A 25,516-nucleotide genomic window follows, 5' to 3' on the forward strand; every position below is an offset into this window, starting at 1 on the left:
AGGCTGGACATGGTGGTGCACACCTTTAAGGCCAGCATTCAGGATCTCTGAGACCAGCCTGGACCCCGCAGCAAGTTCCAGGACAGCCAAGATTTTATATAAATAAGACCCTGACCCCTAAAAAAAAAAAAAAAAAAAAAAAAAAACACCAATCAATCAATCAAAACAAACATACCTCAACAAAAAAATTAATGAAATAGAAGATAGAAAGGCAAAAAGGAAAAAGCAGAAGGTAAAAACAAACAAGGAAGGCATAACTAGGAAGCCTGACAGCCAGCTAAAGCCAGCTCTACAGCTACAGAACTCATAGAATGAGAACTGATCTGAAGACATAATGGCTGAGATTTTTCAGATCCAACAAAAGTTAACTTAACAAAATTGTGGAAAATAAAAACTACACTTAGAAACATTCTATCAAAATTTCAAAGACTTTAAAATAAATTATAGCCATTTTCAGTGGAACGGAAAATAATCACCTTCACATGATAAAGAAAATAACTGCTGTGATCCAGAAAAGCCATTATTGAGAACAAGAATATATGGTGACAGTTTCAGCCTTAAGAGAAAAAAAAAAAAATTAGTTTTACTCAGGAGACTTTAGAAAAGAAACTTACATCAAAAAACTTTTCAAAAAACCAAACTATGCAAAATGTTCTTGAAATGGAAAGGAATAAACACCGACTCAGCAAACAGACCCAAATCTAAACATACAATGACAATTTGTAAAAGGGGACACACTTAGCGTTTTAGCAATAATAATACTTAAGAAAGCATTTTATATATTCAACAACTATTATCAAATTAAAATACTGATTAATCCTGAAATGTTAGTGTGACTAACAGTTTCAACAGTGATTATAAAGTGTGGAATTTACGGTTTCTACAACTAGTAGAAAGAAAATCAGAACAAGCCTGTTAATTTCTTAATAAGATCAAATATATATACACTTGCTATATATAAACCTTGTAGTAAAAGGTCATAAATGAAATATAAATCTGTATTTGCCCCAAGCTTGTCTTCTTTTGTTTATACCTTCTCTATTAATGTACAACAGAAATTAGTCAGTATAGGGAAAACACCTAACAGTTTTACTGGGTGATGGAGGACCTCCATGTTCTGATCGTGTGTGTGTGTGTGTGTGTGTGTGTGTGTGTGCGCGCGCGCGCGTGAGAGAGAGAGAGAGAGAGAGAAAACAAAACAAAACAAAACACTGATTTATAGAACTTTATGTCTGAAGGAGTTAAACTGTGAGATTTTTGTTTCTGTTTTTCCTGAGTCAGAGCCACACATAGCCCGGCTGAGCCTACAATTCAGTCTGCAGCCTTCTGCCTCCACTTCCCAAGTCTGGGATTAGAAGTGTGCACCACCATGCCCAGCTAGCAGATCTTCTCCACCTATCAAACGTAGTGTCTTTAGCAGAATCCTTAATGGATCAAAACTGACATATTCTTAGAGTGTACTCCTGAAAACTGATGTCACTTTTCATGCTAGTCTACTTATCACATGAATACAGCTCATTATAAAGATGAATCATACTATTTGATGAAATTGTTGGGCAAATAAATCACACCAATTTTTTTTCCATGCCGATACTAAAGCACTGCCCACCCTGAACTCTAAAATACACATTTTAAGTCTCCAAGCTGGGGCCAACATTTTTGACTCATTTAGTAAGTGCAACATTGATGTTTTGAAAGCATGTGTGCCAGTTAATTGGCTTCAAGTTCTGAAGTAACCTGCCAATTCAGCCCAGGATGTTTCTGCAGCGTAATTAAGTCACAGCCAGATCCCCAGGAGTTGTTTTAGTGACCACCACCCAGGTGTGACTGTAACCAGATGGTGTGACTCACTGCATATGCCTGCCGGGATGCTCCTAACTACTGTACAATAATAACTATGTTCTATGTATTAAGTGTGGCATGTTGGTTCTGGTATATATACTGACAGTTGATGAGGTGTTTTTTTTTTTCTGTGTTTTTGCTTTGCATCAAGAACACCAGTTGAGAGTAAATGAAAGCTTTCTGGAACTGTGTTCTTTAAAGTGTTTGATACCATGTGTATTTTCTCAGTATTGAAGAACAGCATTTTCTAAATGTTGGGAAATCTCCCAGTCATTACTAAATCAGTACCTTATTTTTAAGTGGTATGTAGAAGAACCATTCTGGTAGTTTCGGGGTTTTGTTTTTTGATCTGGATACATAAAAAATGTATATAAGTGACCATTTTAAAAATATTCACCATCCTAATAGTGGCACATGCCTTTAACCCCAGTATTGGAGAGGGAAAGGTAGGTGGATCTCTATGAGCTAGAGACCAACAAGTTCCAAAACACTAAGGTTACATAATGAGACTGTGACTAAAAAACTCACTAAACAAATAAACAGAGGGGCTGGAGAAATGGCTCATTAGTTAAATCTTAACTGTTAAGAGAATATTCTGTTCTCATAGAAGACCAAGTTGGATTCCTAACACCCATATCCGATGGATGCAACTGCCTTAAAGTGAAGAAGCCCAAATTATTGGGGGAACCAGTATTAGGGAAATCATGCTTACAAAAGAGAAAGCAGTAAGGGAGAATTCACGCTATTTCTGAATGATTCAGAACAGAGGGTGGGCTTAGGAAGTTCAAGGCTACAGCCTGCTCAGCTGCAGCAGTATGGATGGCATTCCTACTGTCTCTAGCCTCCAATAATATCCACAAATTCCCCACCTCATCCCCACCTAATTAAAATTAAAACATAATCTTTAAAAAAAATAAATACTTCATCAGAACAAAAAAAAAAAAAAAAAGGCTCATAGCCCACATCCATCAGAATCCATCATTCTGAGAAACTCTCATAAAGAGAAGCCTATTAAGGTAAATTTCTTTCACCCAGAGAATAAAATCTCTTGCCTAAGTGGAGGCCTAACATTCCAGCTGGGCTGCACCTAGGACCACCCCTAGAAAGGCAAGCTCACCTTCAGCCATGCTAAAGAGATAGGCAGAATAATTGGTCCTTTAATTAAGCACTGTACTTTTCCTTCCTAGAATCCCATCCATACTGCAGCAGCCGAGCAAGCTGTAGCCATCAGCTTCCAAAGCCCGCCCTCTGTTCTGAATCATTTAGAAACAGCGTGACTTCTCCCTTACTGCTTTCTCTTTTGTAAGCACACTTTCCCTAATACTAGGTTCCCCCAATACTCTGGGCTTCCTTACTCCTCTTAAGACAACTCCCCACCAAGTAACTGCCAGTCTCCCACATGCCTGCCCTCCATGCCAGATACATGACAGGATTTCTTCTCTCCTCCTCCTTCCAAGCTTGCCTGCCCTAGGAGTGTTTCTTTTAAACTCTAATAAAATTTTCTTTGAGCTTCCACTTGAGTTCATTCTTAAATTCTTTTATTAATGAGATTGGGTGCCCAAAAGGGACCCTGATTTTCTCTGTATCAAAATCATTTATGTTAGGAAGAATTTTTTTTTCTAGAGCCATACCTTTAATATTAAGCAGAATATTCTTAAAGCTTGAGTGAGATAGTTTAAAAGCAGCCACAGCATAATTCATCCTTCTATCATCACACAAACGCAGTAATTCATTTGCAAAATCGCTACCAACATGCCACCAAACAAGAATGCTAGACAAATCCTCATTTTAGGCTACTGTTTAGCTAAGTGAGACTTAAATAGACATGTAAGTGTGACATTCCTTTATACAAAGTTGAAATTTGTTATTAAAAGGCTATGATTCAAGAAAGAGAAGACTGCTTATGGAAATGCAATCATATGGTTGGAGATGTTATCACGTTACAGCCTACTGATATAAATGACTAAACGTTTTATAATATAAATTACTGATGGGCTTGCTTTGTCCTTACCAACTCATCCTTTAACATGTAGGCATCATCTTTTCAGAATTTGGGTTTAATAGTTCAGACGAATAACTTTATAGAATCAGAATGATATTTAATGACATAGTTCACTGTAAATAATGAGGCACGAACACTAACCCCTAGTTTCTAATTCTCATCATATTCATCATGTGTGGTAGAAAACAACTCTATCCTAACATGTGAGCAACTCATTATTTTTACATTTAAAAAGTAAAGAAAAAGAAAGGAGAAAAAAGGGCCTATCACAAATGAACGAAAGACCTATAACAATATATTCAACATTTCAAAACACAGATCAGAATAGCAGAGATTTAAAAAAAAAAAAAAAAACCTCTCAAAAAGGGAAGAAGACACAGCAGAATCAGTAACAAAAATGCATCCCATGCAACCCTGAGGTGGGGGAACATGAGACATCACACTTGAGAAATGACTCCCCACTCATCTTTAGCCAAAACACTGGAGTGAAAGGTCCACAGAGAGTGAAGAGATCGGGAATGCCCAGAATAAAGCTGGAAGAAACATCCCGAGACGGTAGCTACACAGAGGCCTAGAAAGCAGCACTGCCAAAGCAGATTACAACATCACCCAGGAATGACTTATCAGAAAATTGCTATGGGCTGGGGAAGATGGCTCAGTAAGAGCACTTGCTGCACAGCCCCCAGTTTGATTCCCCCCGAAGCCACTTCAAAAGCTGGGTGTGCTAACACAGGCCTGTAAGCCCAGAGCTGGGGAGAATAAGTGGGTGCGTGAGGTTTGGTGGCCACTAGCCTAGCTCTAGGTTCAATGAGAGACTCGAAAAAATGAGGTGGAGGGGACAGAGCAGGCATCCCTGTGTCCTATGGCCTCCACATACCACACTCATGTACCAATACCCATCCAATAATAAACGGGTAAGTCTTATCACACTGAAAGAAATTTTATACCTCAGCCATAAATAATATCTAAGAGCCAAGTAATTATCCATACACTAAAGCAAAGCAAACTAAAAAACTAGACAACGAGAAACTTGAGGAATGGATCCACTTAAGTTTAAGTGAGGATGGTGAGAACAGGAGGGGCAAGTCCTATCTTCTTCCTCCCTTAGTAGAAAACTTGGGAAAGGCCAAACTGGGGGACAAGAGAATAGGAATACTATGTTAGCTAAAACCAATAAATATGGAAGGAACCAAAAGGGCTTAAAATCTTTTTATGGTCATCAGGAAGTGGGGTTCACTGTTGAAGAGCTCTTGTTGCTCTTGTAGAGGACCACTGTTCACAGCCTTTATGCTTTAAAATCATATGTGGTGGTTTTTAAATAAGAGTAAATTCTGTAAAGTTGAAATAAAATGAACTCAAATTGCTTTTCAAATTTAAACTTAACTAACATATATTTATAGGTTATTTTCTTCAGCTGTTGGGAAAAATATTCTAATAAAACTCCTTAAGCTTTATAAGCTTCAAGAATTTTAACATTCTTGACTGTACACTAACAGCTTTAAGAAAACACTTTGAACAAGTGTTCCAAGGTAACCAACAGATCAAACGCTTGGAAAGAAAAATAGAAAAGGTTTTCACATGTTCCTACATTACTAGCCCTACTAATTTGGATTATAATTCCACCAAAGAGCCTGCAAAATTTAACAAAAAGTGGAGAAAAGAAGCTCTAGACATGACAATTCTAAGACAACTTCCTTTCCTTTCCCACATGCTACCATATTTCCCCTAGACCCCCAGAGTAATACAAAAGAAATTTATTACTCTTTTACTACAATAAGCCTAAATTACCCATCCAATAACCATTTGCATCCCTCTGTAGATCAGGCTGGCCTCAAACTCTGGAGATCTGCCTGACTCTGCCACTCAAGTGCTAGGATTATACCCATGAGTCATCACCACCACCCAGATGTTACTTTATTTTTCCTAACCCTTCACTAAAAAATTTATGTGTCCGTTTTTTAAAATAAAGCCACCTCATGTTACTGATTCCACTCTTTATAGTCTCCACAAAACAAGTAATTTCATCACAAACTAGTCCTTAGGCCCTGGACAGTGGCTCAAGAGACTGACAAAGGAGAACTACCTCTAGTTTACGGCCAGTGGGGGCTACACAATGAGACCTTGTCTCAAAATAACAAAAACAAGAGGTAGAACATAGCTCAGTGGGTAGAGAATTTGTCCCTAGCGCTGCATAAGCCAGGCATGGAGGAGCATGCCTAGGAAGTCAGCGCTTGATAAGTAGTGGTAGCAGGATCAAGAGTTCAAAGCATCCTTGGCATCAGTGAGTATGAGGCCAGGCTGGGTTACATTAAAGCCTGTCTCCACAGCAGAAGGCCTAGCCTTTGTCCTGGAGAGTAAACGCAGTGCCTCCAGCTTGCTAGCTTATAATCCAGTCCCTTGAAGACAAGTTTTTACTACTGTCTGAAGTTTATGTTACTGCTGTCTGTATCTTATGATTCAAGTTCATGACTTAAGCATTCTATAAAGAGAAAGAGAGAAACAAAACAGTAAGCCATGACAAACACTAAAAAACACTTCCTAACAAACACTCAGCTGCATCTAAATCACAAATATCTTCTAAAAGTTTCAAAACTTCATTCAGTTATTCTGAATAAGCACCATCTGAGTATACAAGACAGAAATCTGGGTGGGGGGAGTGATAAGTATTGAATCTAGTAATATAAGCAATAAAATGGTGGCTTCATCTAAACAAAGATATTATCGAGGGAATGGTAAAAAGCATGTTATTATATTTATTATTCTAAGTGTAGAACACCGTTTACCTAGACACCAGACCTGTATACCAGACACCATTTACTGCTAAGAGTGACTGTTAGAGAAGTCAGGCAATGGTACCCAACAAGCCTTACTTCAGCCTCGTCCGCCCACTGCTTGCCCTATCCTCTAGTAGTGTGTTCAGTAAGTTACACAGCACATGTGCTGTTCCCGCTTAACAACCATGAGCATACCATATGCTGGCATCACAACTTAAATATTAAGCCAAGGGGATGGATCCAGGCCAACATGTACACATGTATATGTTACACCGTATCATCTACATAAGAAACACAAAATCAAAAAATAATAAAAAAAGAAACACAAAATTAATATTTCATTCTTTCTAAACTGTTTTCCAGCTTACGGCTTTCCAAAGACAAAGGCCCTCTGGAACTGCAGTTTCTCCAAATGCTACAATCCATGGCCACAACTGCAGCACCCACACTTTCTAAGCAAGACTCTGAGCCTTCTGAATTAGGAATTCTGGGGATCCTTGTTCTACTAATTCAAGAATGGCGCATGCAGTGAGGCCACTGGCTCAGGGCAGCCTGTGACTGGCTAACCCAAATAGACTCAAGTGCAGTTCGTGGCTCCAGGAGCTGGGGGCAGCCATTTTTTTCAGATGAGGAAAATAAAATATCACTTAAACCCAATCAGCAAGTTACCTTCATATTTTTAAGTCATTTTGAGTCAGGATTCAAGTTAAGGGCCAAATGATCTGAGAGACTGTGATCCATGTGCTTCTCAGCGAAGTCTTACTGTCCCTTCTCCCTCATTAGTAATGCCTACTGGGAACCTACTGTGTCTCAGTCATTGTATGAGGTTCTGTCTCTTTAGGATGGAAAACAAATCTCTATTAGAAACTTTTATTCTCACTATTTCACATACAAGAAAAACTGCTGAGTGGATATTTTCAACATTAATTACACAGCTTTTCGAGGCAAAATGAAAAGCAGGCTCACCTAACTCCTAAGTACTCCACTCCTCTACACAAAGCTGCTGCTACCTGAAACTGCTCTTTGAGGTCTCTTTCCTCAGACCTCAACTCCTCTGTGAAGTCTACCTATCAACCTTCATACCTTCATATATTCCAAACACAGCATACTCACAGGGAAAAAAAAAAAAAAAGCCCTTAAAATAAAAAATTACACTGGCAGCCCGGAGAGCTCAGTAAAGGCACTTGCCACCAAGCTTACTGACCTAGTTCAAACTCCAGGATCCACATGGTGAAAGGAGAGAGCTGACTCCTACAACCCCTCCCTGACAGCAACCAAGTGTTACGGTGTACGCATTTGTGCACAGGAAATAAATGTCTGCGTACAGTATAAACAAGTGTAACTTTAAAAAATTACACCAAAGAGCTGGTGGTGGTGTGTATCTGGCCTTATGGTGAGGTCCTCGCTGCATCTGGAGCTGAATTTTGTGCAGGGCAGTAACTATGGATCTGGGCCAGGTATGGGGGCGGTGGGTATGGTGGTGATGCATGCCTTTAATCAGAGCACTTGGGAGGCAGAGGCAGGCAGAGCTCTGTGCAGTCCAGGACAGCCTGGTCTACACAGGGAAACCTTGTTGGGAGGCGGGGGCCAAAGAAACAAACAGAAATTACACTGGTGAGGTCTATGTCTAATGTTTCTGTAACACTGAAAAATGTCTTCCTACTACATGCTGCAAGGGAAGCACTTTACGTACTTATAAAGAGCTCTGAAGACATGTCAAATCTAGAGCAATAAATTATGCATATGTAAATACGTATGTATACCAACCCTAAGACTCAAATTCATCATAGGACCTCATGTTTAGCAAAAGCAAGACATACTTCTTAGGCACATATTAAAAATAAAATACACTTTAAATTGGACTATTAATCTTGGAACTGAAGTTGCCTAACATAAGTGACTTTAATGTCCTAATGTTATTTCATGTATAAATGAAAACCATGAACCACACATCTAGCTGCTATTTGCCATGCAGCTGTGGCAAATTCTGGCTACAAACCTGAAAGTAATCTCTGGGACTCTTACCACACTACTCCCAAGTTCAGCACACTTCCCCCAACACTTTTCGCACGCGTACGAATTTCCACTGTCTCTATTAGAATGTAAGTGCTAGGAGACTAAGGGATTTATCACCACACCCTAAAGCTTCATCAAAAACTTAATAGGTGCCACCCAAAATAATGTAATACTCATGGAGAACCAAGGATGACTTGCCTAAATTTAAAACGGGGGAAGGATGGGTCGATAATGAACTACTGGCCATGTCTAACATTTTCCAAGTTTTTAGAAATTCGTTTTCCCACGTGTTATGTACATTCTTATCAATCTAAAGTAAAAAATGTTGGGAGGGCCAGCGAAGAGGTTCAGCCGGTAAAAGCGAACCCAGGTATACAAATCAGACATGCATGGCCCCCACACTGTGACACACAGGAATATTTAATATCCAAGGAATAATGACTACTGGTTCACTAATAACTTATATTGACTTCAAAATAGCTAGCATTTAATAGCATCTAATCAGGTCCAGAATCACTCGCAACCTTTACATATGGAATTTCACAGGAACAAAAATTCTCATCAAAACACAGCTAAAACAGAGAGGCCAGGCATAAGCCATCTGAGTACCTTCAGGCGGCCATCTCCATCTCCTTTCTCAATACTGTCTTCGCTACCCTCATTTCTCTATTCAGCCAGAACAGGACAGTTGAGTACTGATTCAGTACTCTCATCGAGGTCCTTCCTTGCTTTGAACCGCACAACTCCTGACACTCCATTTCCAGGAAAACTTTCCCCAACTCAGGACCCACTTGGAGCATGCAGCCACAACTCCCATGCTTTTTGCTGCCTCCCTTCAAGCAATCCTCTAGAGAGAACTTTTCTCCTGGGATTGACACCTCAGCCCTCAAGACGTTTTAATGGGGCTCCCCGCCCCCCCCAACACGCACACACGCCCCAGTTACCTACGTGCTGTGGACCTGAGAAAGATGCCCAGTTTCTGCGTCCCTTCTCCCCTCCCACCGGCTCCGCGGCGCAGAGCAGACGCCGGGCTCCGAACCGCAGAGCTGCGGGGCGCACAAAGGCCCCGCACGGCCCTCCCGGGGCTGCTCCCGGCCTGCGCCCCCCGAGGCCGAGCCACGCCCGCTGGGCGGCGGGAAGCCGAGATGCTCCGCCGGGCCAGCCGCTCGCTGACCCCGGCCCCACCCAAGCCGGCCACCCCTAGGGGCCGGACCCTGGCCCGGCCACAGCGAGGAGCATCCCGGGGCCCGAGGCCCAGGCCGCACGCATCCACAACGGGCCCAGCCGCCCGGCCCGGCGCCCCCGGCCCCCGGCCCGCACTCACAGGCTGCCGGAGCAGGAGGTGCACACGAACGAGCCGACCGTCATGTTCACGTAGGTGGGGCCGCGCTGGTCGCAGTCGAAGCACTTGCGGTTGTGCGGCAACCCCGTCATGTCCCGCAGCATCTTCAGGTGCTTCTCCTCCTGCTTCCGCTTCGCGCTGGCCGCCATGGCCGCGGCTCCGACGGAGGAGGCCGGCAGGGCCGGGAGCCGGCGGCGCTGCCGGGGCCCCGCGCTCCCTCCCACGGGCCGCCCTGGCCGCCTCCGCCCTCCGCCCTCGCGGGCTCCGGCCTCGGCCTCCGCTCGGCTCCGCCCGGCTGGACGAAACGCGGACGCTGCTGCGCAGCACGCGCCGACCGGTCACACCAACCGGCCCGGCGGGACAACCGCCGCCGCCGCCGCCGCCGCCACCTTGCCGACTTCTCCCAAGGGGGGAAAAGACGGGGTGGGGGCAGCGGGGGAGCGGCAAGAGGAGACCCGCCTCGGGCGGCCGGCGGCCAAGCGCCGGCCGGCGCCCTCTACTGGCCGGGAGGAGTCACTGCGACCACGCTGCGGCAGGGGTCGGAGTTGGGCGGGGTAGGGAAGACACAAAGGTGACAATAAATAACAGAGCTTATCCGTCCACGGGGGCCTGTACGTGCCAAGCGCCTCGCATAGGCTACCCTCCTCCCCGCAGAAGAGTCCCCGACAGCTTCCCGCTGCTTTAGGATAACTCCCTCCAAATCCCTCACTAGCGGAATCTAGCCTAGTCGCCTTCTCCCATTCCCATTCCCTCAGCCTCTCTAGACTTGGGTTTCTCCTCTCCAGCACAGCTTCTTTCTCATTCCCGCCCTTGATGTGCTCGGTGTAGCAAGCGAGGTTCACCAACTCAACCGCTCCTCAGTTTTTGGAAATGTTTAATTTTAGCATCGAGGCTGTCCTAGGCACGGCATAGTTTGCGGGTGGAGCATGCCTCACCTCTGTCCGCTAAATGCCGTGACCCTAAGGCCCCTCTCTTCCCAAGGCACGGCAACCAAAAATCCTCACACACTGCTAGATGTCCAGGGAGGTAGAGAGGAGTGGGACTGTCTCCTGCTGGGGGAAGGCCAGGCCACCCCACCCCACCCCACCCCACCCCACACCTCCAGCAAGCGATTTCCCTTTGGTCCCATGAGGTTCAACCAGCCAGACTGCCTCACATCAGTCCCTGAGATTGCAGCTCACCTCTCTGGGAGCTGCTCTGTCTCTCAAATTACTTTGTTGTGTTTCGTAGCTCCTTCATAGCTACCTAAGGTTATTTGAAAGTACCGTTTCCTGCCTGCTCTCGACTCTCCCTGCAGGCTCCAAATGGCCTGTATTTTCTTCACTGCTCCACTCGTACACTCATGCGCTTCTCTAAACTGAAGGCTCTGAGCTCCTTGTTTGTGAAATGGATGCATGACATGTATCTTGACTATCTTCGTGGCTTGTGCTTTGAGCTAAGCATGACTGGTATTTCCATGCCACCAACTGGGAGTATGATGCGCTGGGGTAAATTTACTGCGGAATTCACCTGCGTAAGCCAGAGTTCCAACCCAGGCCAACTGCAACAGCCACTTTTTGTTGCTGCAGGAAATCACTGCCAGCTCCTAGGGCAAACTGGGGGTCGAATGAACCGTTAGAGGTATCACCTAAGACCGTCAGAAAACACAGGCATTTGCATTACTGTTCATAACACAAAGACAGCTACGAAATAGCAATGGAAATAATTTTACAGTTGGGGCCACCACACTGTATGAAAGGGTCCCAGCACCAGGAAGGTGGAGGACCACTGCCACAAGGTATGAGAAACCGCCTGAGCCCTCCCTTCTCAAAGGAGCATGGGGAGACACAGAGAGCGCAGTCTCAGAATACCATCCCCGCCCCCAGCACCAATGGAGTGGTTTTCACACTAGGAGAATTCAAGGTTCTTAGCTGGAAATGCTGAGTCAGCCCAGGGCGCTGTCAGATCAGCATACCATTATTATTAATGCTGAGAGGATTTATTATTAAAAGAGGAGGGACAGATAGGTTGCTTAATGTGTTTCCGAACTGTTTCCTTCGTGCAAAATACTAAGCCATCCTGAGTCACCAGGAATCCTGAGAATCCCAAGTTCTCTTTCAGCAATGATCATCACATGCCTCATCTTGCCTCATTGGTATCCTTACCCCATCTCTCTGTCCCCTTTCCCAGTTGAAATTGTCCCTATCATATCCTTTATCTTAAAAATAAATCCACTCTTATTACTGAAAAAAAATTCAGGACTGAAAATGTAGCTCAGTGGCAGAGTGTTCATCCTGTCTAAGCAGATCCTGGTTTGATCCCCAAGCCCTGGGAGAAAATAAGAACTCCCCCAGCCCCTCATCCCTGCCCTCCTTCCCTTTTTCTGCCTTCCCCCACCTCATATAACTATCAACTAATACACACAGAAAGTTGGAACTAATTCCTTGAAGAGCATCAATTTTCCCACCACTGTTGACGTTAGTGCTGGAATTAGTATTTTTAGAGTTTAGTACTTCCTTGACTCATTAGGGGACAGTTGTAGTTAGCAGTTTTAGAGCACAACCCAAGAATGGAGTCCTGTGAGGAGATTTCTGAGTGCTTAGGAGAAAACTCCAAGAAACCAAGACAAGGGTTTTGTGACCTCGGTTACTTCAAAAACTCGGAATCATCCTTGGAATGTATTTTTTGGGCCCCTCCCAGGTGTATCAGATCGGAATAAGTTTACTTCAGATCACTCATTTACCGCGGGCTATCGCCATGTGTTGCCATGCCTCTATGGGAACAATGCTCGCGCCTCTCCAATATGTTCTCCCCACACGGCTTGCCCTTCTGACTGTGCACTTTACTCAGGTGAGGGCTCTTAACCCTCAGAGTATAAATTGTCTGGTGCTCTGAACAAAGCTGAGACTGGTTGAGACTTTAGTCTGCCCTTTTTTATCAGCTCCATTCCCCCAGGCCCCACTGCCTTTAGAGCTGTAAACAGGTGGAATGTCTCACACAGCCTGTTTCTGCTTACATTCTCTCTCTCTTTTCCATAGTCTCTCACTGTCTGTGTCATTTACTGTACCCCCAACCTCTCTGTTGTCTACAAATAGGAGGTTAGATCTAGTTTGTTTGTATCTGGTTCAGTCTGAGCAAGAGTATTATGTGTTTCCATTAAGAGGCACATAGCAAGGGGTGTCTTTTCACGATGTTAGCAGTCACTGACACAGTGCCTACAACAATTGACAATTACAAAACGATGATATTGTGGTTCTGTCATTCCCACTTCTACATTATTTTAGCTGAAAAATGGTGACTCGTCCTTTTAATACTAGCACCCAGGAGGCAGAGGCAGGTGGGTCTCTGTGAGGTCCAGACCAGTCCCGTGTACACAGCAAGTCCCAGGCCAGCCAAGACTACATGGTAAGATGTTGCCTCAGTCAACCGATCAAAAGATCTTCCCCGCTTCTACTAACTGCATGACAGAGAGACAAGATGAATATCTGATTCCTTGCCTTTGCTCTCAGATTTCCAGGATCCTCCCTTGGTGATCCTCCACTGGTCTCACTTCAACTTCCCATAGCTATCACAGTCTTCAGGGGTCATTATAATCAAGGGTGGAGAGATATTTGATCCATTAAACCTCATCATTGCTGACATCATCTCACCATTGACCCACGAGAGATTCGGACCAGGCTCTTGTGTACTTTAACAAAACCCAGACTTGTGATCCCCTGAGCTGTGTTCTGGCAGGGTCCTGGGCTTACCACGAGATGAGGGCGTGTGGAATGCAGGCCTATCAGAACAGAACAAAAATGCTGATGCCACTCTGACTAGGGCACACCACCACAGTCTCTTACTGGTTTACCAGCTAATGCCTTCCACACCTCCTCCCCAGCCCTGCACACCCCCTCTCCCAGCCCTTCGCAGCCCCCATCCTGCTTCTATTTTTGCAGCACCCATTTGTGGTTTGTCTGCTTTCTGGTTGTTTCCTCTCTCCCGTGGTCTATCGTCTGGTAAATACCAGGATGGGAAAGGTGGATAGCAGCGGCTTATACAGCTAGCCAAATGAGTGGTTGTCTTTGTCGGGTGTTTGTTGTGGAAGAGGGATGATTTCCAAGCCATAGATACAGAGCCAGCTCAGACTCATGTGAAGTCCAAGGTGTTTTGTCTAAGAAAAGCTGGCCCACTCAATGCTAGCTTTCTCACATATGGTAAGAAATCTATGTCTACTTTTAAAACAGTCAGAGAATAACTTGTGATGCAGGCAGGCTTTATTTATTTTCATTCCTTTAAGCCCCTCAAGAACATGAGAGATATTATTATCCCATTTTATAGACAAGGAACCTGAAGCTTTGAAAGGATGTCTTCTCCTCTGAGGCCGTGTGAGTGGTGAGTCATGCAGTCAGGACTCAAACCCAGATCTGGCTGCAAGGGGCTGGCCCCTCCATGCTGTGTTCATTGGATTAGCCGAGCAGAAAGTCCTTAAAGGATGTTAGCTCTTCAGCCAGAACAATCTTTTCAAAATGCAAATGTCATTCAGGCATCCCCTTCAGAAAGCTCCTCCTACCCCCTGTTAAACCTTTCAGTGACTTCATGTTGCTTTTAAGATGAAAACCCAGGGGGCTTCTTCCATTCCACAGCCTAGACTGGCCTGAAACTCACCACTTAGTCTAGGATGACTTGGGAATTTCTGGTCCTCCCACCTCCACCTGCCCAGTGTGGGGTTACAAATTTATGCCATAAGGCTTAATTTTATGCTGTACTTCGTACTGAATCCTTCTGAGTGCAACAGAAGCACTCTGCTAAGACCTGAGCTGCCGCCCCAGCACTCCAAGAGGCTCCTGGTCTACCAAATTATGCCTCCCGGGCCCAGCTTCACATGCTTTGGGTACCAGCGTAAGTCTTCCGCATCACTCTCCAGCTCTCCTTCTAGCTTTAGATGCACTCTTTTCTCCCAAAGGGCCTTTTCACACATCATGGTTTTATCATCCAAAAATGGCTTCTGTCTCACGTCACATCCATCATGCTCAGCTCATATCTTGTTTTGTTTTTGAGACACCTCCCACAAAAAACAAAACTCTCTTTCTCTCTCTCCCTCTCTCTCTCTCTCTCTGCCTCTCTCTCACACACACACAAAGAGACACACACAGACCAGTCCCTACTTCTTGATAGTCTGGAACTCACTACACAAACCAGGATCCACCAGTCTCTGCCTTCCAAATGCTGGATTTCTTCCAAGTGCTGGGACAAGAGCCATACACCAACACACCTGGCCCTAGCTCAAGACTTTCAGACCTGACCAAGTCCTTTCCCACAGTATATATTGATAGCCCATTTACTTCTTCTTTACAGCACTCAGTGCCTTGGCTACTTGCATGGCAGTGTGATTTTCATTTACATCTCTCATCCTCCTGTACACACACACACACACACACACACTCACAGCTCTGCAGACTTTATTCAGGAAAAGACCGGGTAGCAGGTCCCAGAACTGCATTATTTCTCCAGCACCTAACATACTCTTGGCACTTGGAAAGGCCTTAGTAAATATTAGTTGAGTGAACAATAAAATGCAGCGACAGGTTGCCAAATAGTAAAGCTCTCCTTGGTCTGAAGCAGCAGGGTTCAGCATTCTGTTGTTGTTGTCTCCGCTGTTTTGGCTCCCAGAATGGAGACGGTTCTGCCAAAACGACAGTGGTTTTATTAACGAACTTGCAAATTCAGAAATCAAACCCCCAATGGTTTAAAAAAAAAAACAAAAATCTAAAACCTCCTTGAACACTCTAAGGCCCTGGCCTGTCTTATCACTAGGGGTGAGTCAGAGAAAATGTGCTGAACAAAAAGCCTGGTATTTGAGAGGCCCCACAGAGTCAAAAGCCAGCTGCCAACTCATCCTCAGCTGTCCCACCCTCCAAGCTGTAGGCCAGGCTCAGAGGCGGAGCCTTGAGAGCAAAGCAAGATAAGCCATAGCAAACCTCACGGTCTGTCTGGTGGAGGTTTCAGCCCTCAGTGGTTTTGAATGGAAAGAAGAGGGCTTCCGCTCCATGGAGGACCTCGCTTCAGACTTCTGACAATATCTGTTTCTACAGACTCGCAGAAATCCACTGCCGGACACGAACCTGTCCCCTTGGTCCTTTTTGCTACCTGTAGTGTAGTCTGAGTTCATATTTTTAGTAGCTTGGACTTAGGTGGTGAATAAGGTTGCCCTATTTAGTTTTCCTGGGTGTAAAAGGTCTAGGTTTTATGTTACTTACTTTTGCATTGCTGTGACCATATATAGCCTGGACAGAAACAACTTGAAGGGTGAAGGGGCTTATTTTGGCTCATGGTTTTGGGACCATTTCAATCTACCACGGCGGGGAAGGCATGGCTGCGTTCATGGGACCAGGAGTATGTGGTAGGGGTTTGTTTGCGTGGCACAAATTAGCAAACAGAGAACAATAGCTGGAAACAGGGCCAGATATTCAGAAGGTTACCTCCAGAGACCAGCTTCTACCCTATCCCACCCCAACCCCAAGGAAGGACTACAGAGCCTTCAAAATACCGCCATGGGCACTTGTTTCTACACCGTCTCTGCTAAACTTGGAATGGTACTAAGATAATGAATGTCGTCCCAACAGGCATGGTGTTATAGGCTTGTATTCCCAACCATTCAGGAAGCCGAGGCAGGAGGATTGTAAGTTCAAGACCTACCTTGGCAACTTAGTGAGAACCTATCTCAAAGTTTTGTTTTGTTTGTGTTGCTTTTGTTTGTTTTAATGGCAGGGAAATAGATAAGAGGCATTGCACTGGCCCAGTACCCTCAAGGTCCTAGGTTTAGTGCTGGTGTGTTGGTTTGAATGAGACTGTCCAACACAGGCTCGGATATTTGACTACGGGGTCAGTGCCCTTTGGGTGGTTCTGTTTAGAGGACCGTGGAAATTTTGAGGAGGTAGAGCCTTCCTGGAGAAAATATGTCACTAGGGGCAGCGTCACTTCCTGTTTGGCTTCTCTGCCTCCAGCTTGCAGTAAGGGCTGTAAGCTCTCATCACCTGCTCCTGACACTATGCTTGCTGCTTTGCTGCCCTGCCTCCTTGCCATCATGGGCACTCGTCCCTCAGACCTGTAAGCCCAAATAAACCCTTCCTTTGATAAGTTGCCTTGGAAAAGTAACTGATACCCTTGGGTACCACAAAAAAAAAAATAATAATAATCAATAAATAAGCAACCTATTGAGCACAAAGTATTCAAAAACATGAATCTGTGGAGGAGGCTGCAGATTCAACCCCCAGCAGTTTAACTACTTTTTAAAGATATCTCCATTTGAGGCCCATTTTTGACTTTTTTATTTTTTTTCAGATCCTCAAAAAATTAAGATAAGCCCGAGTTCTCTTTATACTTACTTACTTTCCTCCCTATCACTCCCAGCCCTAGTTGTCCTGCCTGGCCCCAAAATGCATAGCTCAGAGCCAGCCTCTAGGTCTTTTCCCAAGCTCTCTATCTGGACTGGACATTGGAGAGCTCTGGTCTCCACTCTTGGTCTCCAGCTCTTCCTTCATCTCAGGCTCCTCCTCCTCCTCCTCCACCTGAGGCTGACTCTTCAAAGAGGCTGGAATTAACTGACAGCCAGAAGGATTTAGAGAGTAAGGGTTTTCCTCTTTGTTGGACAATCCCTGTGGCATGACTTTTTCCAGCTTTGGGCCAAGGAGTCAATACTAATTTTTATGGCCCGTGTAAGAAGTGCAAAGGAACAGTTCATGTTGGCCCCACACACTCCTCCAGCCCCTCCCTCCCCCTCCAGTTCCACATGGCAGAGAATCACTCGAGTATGAAGCACTGTGGAAGAAGAGCCAACGTGATATTTTCCCTTCCTCTTCTTTCGGTAGTACCTTCCATCAGCTGTGGTTTGCTTTTTTTTTTTAAACATTGCTTCCTGGCTTACTCTTTCAATTTTCGAAAAGCACTGAGCTAGAAAAGGGAGGGCGGGGGAAGAAATTACTAAGAACCAGCAGGCAGCATGCACTTCCTGGAAATAGGGTTGTTCTCTGGGTTCGTGCAGACAGCACCCAGAGTGTCAAAACCAGATACCCAAAAGATGCGTGTTCCTCACTACCAACACTAAAAGGTAGTCATGTGGCTGCGGCACTCCCCCCCCCCCCCCCGTCACGAGTGTCTGTCTCCCTGTGATGATGCCTTCACACTGAGCACTTGCTGTCCCTTGCTGCTGAAGGCCTGCTTTGTTGCTTACACTTGAATTCTCTCTTCTGTACTCGTTTTAAACGTTCTCCCACCAGCTGAATTCAGTGTGTTCAGGGTATTCTGGGACCTGGCCAGAACTTTTGTGTTTCTTACTTCACTGGGCCATAAAAGATGATACTCCGGTTGGTTAACAAGAGCCCACCTCAGGCCATTCCAGAAACCCAAAGCAATCTCCTCTGGCTTCATTAATTCACTTATCAGAAGAACAGTTCCTGGACCTTCGAGAGAAACCAGCGCTAGCTCCCAGGTTTCCGTCATCATCTATGTACTGAGGAAAGGCTATCTGGCAGACAGCGTGTGAGACACAATGTGTCATATGGGGGAGGGGGGTGAGGCCTTTGAGGGGGGAGGGGAGCTTTGTGTCCCATGTATAGAGTAACAAGCCAGATAACTCAGAGGGCAAACGAAGCAGGGTGATGGATGCACGGTGAAAGGAGCAGACTCTACAGGGTGGTCGGTTCAGTCCTGAGAAGGTGAAGGAGGGACAATCCTCAGACTTGCACATCTGAGAAATGACGTACAGCGTGGCCCAGCCTGGAGACTCTGCACCCAGCAGCCTTCCTTCTTCGTCAATCTGTGCCAGAATCAAGACTCCCAGGCTGCCCTGTTGGCCAGCACAGAACTTGAATCACAATCTTTGGCAGCCAAGGGAAAGAGAAAAAGCTCCTGCCTCTGCAACAGGAAGAGTCTGGGGTAAGAAACGCTCCATTCACACTGTCAATGGAACGTTGTTCTTGCCCATGACTGAAAAGAGAAAGGGGAGCTTCCCTTCTGGTTCAGGGGAAAGAAAGAGGCCCCTGTGGGCAAAAAAGAAAAAAAAAAAAAAACCTGCTCTACTTATCAGAAAGGAAACCCCCACAGGGCTTTCTGGTCCCACAGAAAAAGGCAAAAGGACCCTTCCTGTGGCTCCTTCATTTGAAGGGAACACGTAGAGTGATATTTATTATTACATTTTGCACACACACCCCATGGAGACATGGGCAGGTCAGGAGTGACTTCTCTCTACCATGTAGGGCGCAGGGATCAAACTCATGTGGCCAAGCTCGGTGAGAAGCAACTGCTGGCCCAGAGAGAGGGATTTTAAAGGTGGATCTCTAAAACACTTACCACTTTTCTGGCCAAATCCCAGCAGTCAGGCCATGGCTTTGATTCAGCTTTGGGTGAACTGAGCATAAAGTACCTCCTCTGAGCCGCTGACATTGCCATCACTCCTGAGATGAGATGTGATTTGCCCGGAGCTACATCCGTGACACCTTGATAATAATGTCTGGTACTTCCTGCTACTAAGCACCTTCTGTAGAGTGACACCCCCCACCTCATTAATCCCTACAGCAGCTTTACGGATGAAAAACTAAGGCCACCAGTGAACTGACCACTGTACTGCTGTCCCGCAACTGGGAAGTGGTGGGCCTGGGCTTAGAAGGAAGATGGTTCTTTTTTTTAGAGGCCATAATTTAACCAAGGTAACCCGATAGCCAATCCGGCAGGATCCAGAATCACCTAAGAGACAAGCCCCTGGGTGTATCTGTGAGGTCTTTTCTCCCTTACGATAATTAATGTGGCGGTACCCATCCAAACGTGGGCCATGTGGCTCCACCGGCTGAGACCACAGATTGAAGAAAAAGAAAAACAAAGAGCAGTGATCTGAGTGCAAGCATTCATCTCTGTCTGCTTCCTGGTTATGGATACAAGGTAACCAACTTCCTCCTGCTCCTGCTGCCTCAAATAAGCCCTTCCTTCCTTCAGAGGCTTCTGCCAGGTCCTTTGTCATGGCCAGGAGAAAAGTAACTGTATTAACCTCTGCAGGTCTCTGTTGTAACCTCTTCTTGGGAATCCAACTGTGTTCTGTGTCAGACCAGGAAAAGGCTGATGGCGAAAGTCCAAAGGCAAGAGAGTCCCTCCTCCCATTTCAATCAGGGGACAAGACTTAACTGGTGCCTTTGACCTGAAGCTCGCCTCTGGAAGGATGCTACCAGGTCCCCAGAGCCTTAGTCTCCCCATAGGAAAGCTCGTCACCTGAAAAGTTATTCAAATCAGGGAAATTTCCTGAAATTCCCACTCACATGCACAGGAACTCACGAATGCACGCACGCACGAACACAAACCATATCCCCCACGGGGGAAAATGCTCTGAATATGCACTCTGATCACTGCTCCTGTTCTGATCTGTCATTGGTGCCGTGTTGAGAGACTAGAGTGAAACGGCCATAGAAACGAGGAGATCCCTGGAGCAAATGTACAGAAGCATATGCCTCCAGTCATTTTTACTGTAAATAGTTCCACAGTAAAATTATTTATCGCTCAGTATCTTGGCCCTGAGACCACTCATGGTTCAGAAGGTGATGGCTGGGCGTAAGTGATGAAATATGCTCGGTGCAGCTCCTATGCCACTCGGGTGACGAACACTACCTGCTCCCCTGGGGTTTGAACTTCCCCTTCATTTAGTGTATTTGTCACCTCAAGGCCATCGCATCAACCACCGAGGCAGTTTGGCTGTGCTTTCCAGAAGCTTCTGCAAGCGAAAATCCCCTCCCACTCATCTTCCTTACCTAGAGCACTGCTCCACCTTGATTAACTGGAGTCACTGTGGTCGGAGTGGCCTGGAAGTCACCCAGCGGCCCTTACCGAGGGCTCCGCAAGTTTTTATTTGTTCCGAGCAAATACCCGATGAGGTTCAGTTCAGTCCGTTTGTCAGATGAAATGCCCCCCACACTGCTAGCCACATAAACAGCGTGTCCACTTATTAATGTTTAACCAGAGAAAAGGAAGTGGAGTAGTGTGTCTGTGTATTTTTAGGAAACGGGGTCCATCTTTAACTGGTGCTGGATTCTCCTGTGTGTGCATGTCCTCGAGGAGCCAGGAAAGCAATGGAGGACTTTAGAGTCAGTCTCAGTTCCAACCTTACACCTCTCTCCTAAGGACCTTCAGCAATTTGTTGAACTTCTCTGTGCCTCAGTTTTCTCACCTGAAAAAATGAGGTGGTGGTGGTGGGGATCTTACTAACCTCATGAGGTTGCTATGGCAATTAGGTGACTTTCATCAATGATTTCGGATGGGCTGGAAATCTGCCTCCCACCCCCACCCCCACTGTTGACCCAGGTAATGGCGAGGACTCTGTTGTGGATTCCTGCGGCAGAATGTGCCCGCGTTCTCCACCAAAGCCAGGAAGACATTTAAGTAGCAATCTGTGCACCTCGAAAGTGGTATCGTATCCTATCGTATCCTTTTCTGGCCTTGAAAAAACTGGGTTAGGCCCGCATCTTACGGTTTGAATGCAGATAGATAGGAAGGTTGCAGGAACCTTTTCGGTAATGCTAATTGTGCTGTGGAGACTCACTTTTCCTGCCTGGGTGGCCTGGAAGTGGGCATTGTTCATTCACCCTTGCACCATTCCTAACCAGCGCCACGTTGCCCCGATGACCCCAGGTGGCTGGGAGCCGTGCCCTTGTTTGGCTAACTGATCTTCTGACCTCACCTCTGCCCCCATGTGACCGGATCTCTGTAGTTCTGTTTAAACTTCCTGATGGCTTTCTTTGCTGCAGCTGAGGCCTAGAGACGTCTCTTTCTAGGGCAGCAATCTCTCCTAGGATTTCTTTGAATAGCTTTACTCCTATATCTGTGGCTATGTGGAATAATTAAGAACCCTGAACACTTTTGCTTAAATGGTTCTGAGGCTGACAAAGGCTGGGACAAGAGTTCTTTGGAAGTTTCATGTTTGATCTTATTATAGGCCTTAGACCTTCTGTCTTAATTTTTCTGAAGCCCTCTTACTCATCAATAAATGTTTCCATTCTCTACTTCTATAGCTTTCTACCTGTCTCTCTGTCTCTGTTTCTGTCTCTCTGTCTTTCTCTTTCTCTCTGTCTCCCCAATTCTTTTGTTTCTTTTCCCATGCCTTTTCTGTATTTTTCGCTTTAGACTTTTGGCAAAATCTAAGGTACATCATGAGCGCAGTGGTTCTCAACCTGAGGGTCAAGGGGTCACATATCAAATATCCTACATAACAGATATTTGCTATGGTTGTGTTTTGAGACAGGGATTTTCTGTGTAGCCTTGGCTGTCCTGGCCTCACTTTGTAGACCAGGTTGGCCTTGAAATCTCAGATAGCTGCCTGCCTCTGCCTCTTACAAGTGTGTGCCACCAAACCCAACTAACCTCAGACTTTCTATGCAGCACAGGAGGAGCTTGAATTTCTGATCCCCCTATTCCACACGCAGAGTGCTAGGATTCCAGGTGGGGCTCCCTGGATGGCTTATGTGGTGCTATCGATGGGCTCTAGGGCTTGATGCTTGCTGGGTGGAGCAACTGAGCCACAGTCTCATGCTCTTAAGTGTGATTTAAAACGATATAAATCAAGGAGGATCTTCAACACTTTCAAACGTGACTTCAGAAAGTAGTAATTTGGTTTCTGTACTTTCCACACTGACCATTGGTTCTCCTGCCTCAGTGCTGGAAGGGCCCGTTTAAACATGGAGGTAGGACTGTTGCATTACTACTCACCCAGGAAAGCCCCATGTCCTCTGCTCAGTATCTGTGTCCTCTTCCTACATAACATTCACCAGGGGCAGGAGAGCTGGCTCAGTAGGTAAGAGACCCTGCTGCTCTTCCAGAGAACCCAGGTGTGAGTCCCAACACCCAGAACGCTACTGACAATCGTCTGTAGCTCCTGTTGCTGGAAATCCAGTGCCTTCTTCTGGCCTCTAGGGGCACCAGGCATGCCTATGACACACAGACATGGATGCAGGCTAAATACTCATACACATTAACAAACAAAAAAGCAAGACAAAAATACCCTCACTAGACCCCTGCCTGGGGTTTTGACTCTGCTGGCCTGGATAAATCCTTACCTTCTCTCCATCTTGTTTCGCTCTGGGGCTGTCTACAGTCGACCATATTTGATATGACAGTCTTACCACCCCCGCACATACCAGCTCTTTATGTAGGAACTTCCTAGATACCGCATGGTTGTCATGTATTATGTTTGATGCCTTAACCAGGCCCCATGAGACTGTACAGTCTAAGAAGGCTGGTGTCTTCTCTGCTCTTTTCTCTAATGTATTCTAATTGCCTTAAATAGGGCTAGACACTTAGCAGCTGTTACTTCGTGATGATGGGGACCAACTGAACCCTTGGTTCTGTACTGAATGATGATTAGCAGTCAGAGCGTCACCTCTAAAAAGTCCAGGAAGTCAGAACATGATGGAAAAACAGCAGAAAAGACTAAACTCTGTGGCGGATGTCATTTGCTCTTCACTCAGTATATACTCAGTGACGTTGTTTACCTGGTATTCTTTTTATAACATAACGTTCTCTTTGTTCTATCTATTGTCTCCCCCAAACTTTCCACATTTCAATTTCATAACATTTACATTTATTATTATTTATTACATTTATTACTTATTCATGCTGGATTCTTCCTAGAAGGGATCACCTAAGAAATGATTTAAAAAAAAAAAAAAAAAACCACACCTCACTCCAATTCACCCCAGTGCCCCTTCCCATCTGCCTCTCAGCTTCGTGTCATCTTTCAGTTTTGTTTGTTATTAATAACCTTAGCTTTGGGTCCAGCTGGTGCTGCGCGTGTGCAGGTATTTGTGGCCATCCACTAAGTATGAGCAACCTACCGCCAGGGACCTCACTCCCTTCCCAAACAGCCATCAGGCCTCAGTGGTGCCTCCAATGGGGGGTTTAGGGAGGGTCCCTCCACCATCGTTCTTGAATTTTTTTTTTCATGTCTCTCTTTTATTTTTTTTTTTTCCTTCATCCAGATCGTAGTTTCTCCTCCCTGTGGTTCTCTTCCGAAGAGGGCAAGCCTCCTACGAATATCAACCAAATACGGCTGCAATTATCGCATATCAAGTCGAAATAAGGGTAGGCACCTCCCCTTGTGTATTGAGGCTGGACACGGCAACCCAATAGGAAGAAAGGGTTCCAAAAGCAGGCAGCAGAGGTAGAGACAGCCCCTGCTCCCACTGTCAGGAAACCCACAAGAAGGCCAAGCTACACAACTGTAACATATATGCAGACATCCTGCCTCATATATATATATATGAATAAAACTGACAAAAGTGTGAGCAGAAAAAAAAGTATGGTAATTCTTTCAAAAAGCAGTAATGTGGGGTTTCAAGAAAAGACTTATTATTTATGTTTTTATTTCTCTGTATGTGTGTGTGCCTATGTGAGTTTATGTGTACCATGTGTGGGTACATAGGAAGACCAGAAGGCATCAGATTCCCTGGAACTGGAGTTACAGACAGCTGTGAGCCACCTCATGTGGGTGCTGGGAACTGAGCCAGGTCCTGTGCAAGAGCACTGAGGCATCTCTTTAGCTGTCTGTTTGGCTTTGTATAGAGGGCTCTGATGAATCACCCGGTTTCTCTTCATAGAAAACTAAAATTAAGCCAGGTGGCGGTGCACACTTTTAATCCCAGCGCTCAGGGAGGCAGAGGCAGGAGGATCTCTGTGAGTTTGAGGCCAGCCTGGTCTACAAAGCGAGTCTAAGACAGCAAAGCTACACAGAGAAACTCTGAAACAAACAAACAAACAAACAAACAAACAAACAAAAAACACCCTGAAATTAATATACAGTCAACTACTTAAAATTCAAGTGTTTTATGGGCTCCCACCTGGCCCTTAGAATTTCGGTGCAGATGACCGTTGTTGAAGGAGAAAAGGTGTCTGCTTCAGTGATGTAGCCACCGGTGAGGTGCACACATTCCTACAAACCCCTGCCCATACCTTGTAAACAACCCTAACAAAATTCACTGGGTCACCAAAATGAATAGACAGACTAAAAAGTAGAAGGGGGCTAATTGAGAATGAGAAGTGGACTAATGGGAGTAGGATGGACAGAAGGTAGAGCAAGGAGCTAAACGGTGGGATGGCCTATACTTACCACCTTTCAATGACTGACAGCACACTTTTGCATACAGACATGAAGTCATGTGATTGGGAGCCAAAGAGCCTCCGTGAGACTTGCCGTCTAGACTGTTGAGACAGACCCGGGGTCACACTAAGCCAGTGAAACTTATTACCGATCTGTAACTACCGCCAAACCCAACTGTGGGGGAGCTGCAGCTTTGCATCAAAATGCTGACAATGCTGGGAAAAGAAGACATCATAATCGTATCAGGGTCTGCTGCCTGAGGATGTTACAATTGTGTCCACAACCCTCTGAAAGCAGAGAGCAGACCTCTTGCACATATGCAAAATAACATTACAAAATACACATACTTTGAGTCTTCGTGATTAAAGGAAAATGTGCTTCCCCCACCCCCTGACACTGTTTTGGGCAAAGTAAACAAGGCCTCTTGCATCTCAGGCAAGAGTTCTATCACT

At 45.4% G+C, this 25,516-nt stretch overlaps 1 protein-coding gene across 9 annotated transcripts in view; it reads right to left on the minus strand.

The window, feature by feature from the left end:
* Agfg1 (ArfGAP with FG repeats 1) overlaps positions 1–10,396 on the minus strand; it is a 49,408-nt gene extending 39,012 nt beyond the window's left edge. For all 9 annotated transcript variants that reach the window (XM_055616298.1, XM_055616297.1, XM_055616296.1 and 6 more), the window contains exon 1: positions 9,959–10,396. In XM_055616298.1, the coding sequence (XP_055472273.1) occupies positions 9,959–10,125 (167 nt within the window). In that variant the 5' untranslated portion in view covers positions 10,126–10,396. The remainder of the gene's footprint in view (positions 1–9,958) is intronic.
* Between the last annotated feature and the right edge of the window lie 15,120 nt (positions 10,397–25,516).

The sequence above is a fragment of the Psammomys obesus genome, unplaced genomic scaffold (assembly GCF_907164565.1).
Source record: "Psammomys obesus unplaced genomic scaffold, mPsaObe1.curated_primary_1811, whole genome shotgun sequence".
Taxonomy (NCBI): domain Eukaryota; kingdom Metazoa; phylum Chordata; class Mammalia; order Rodentia; family Muridae; genus Psammomys; species Psammomys obesus.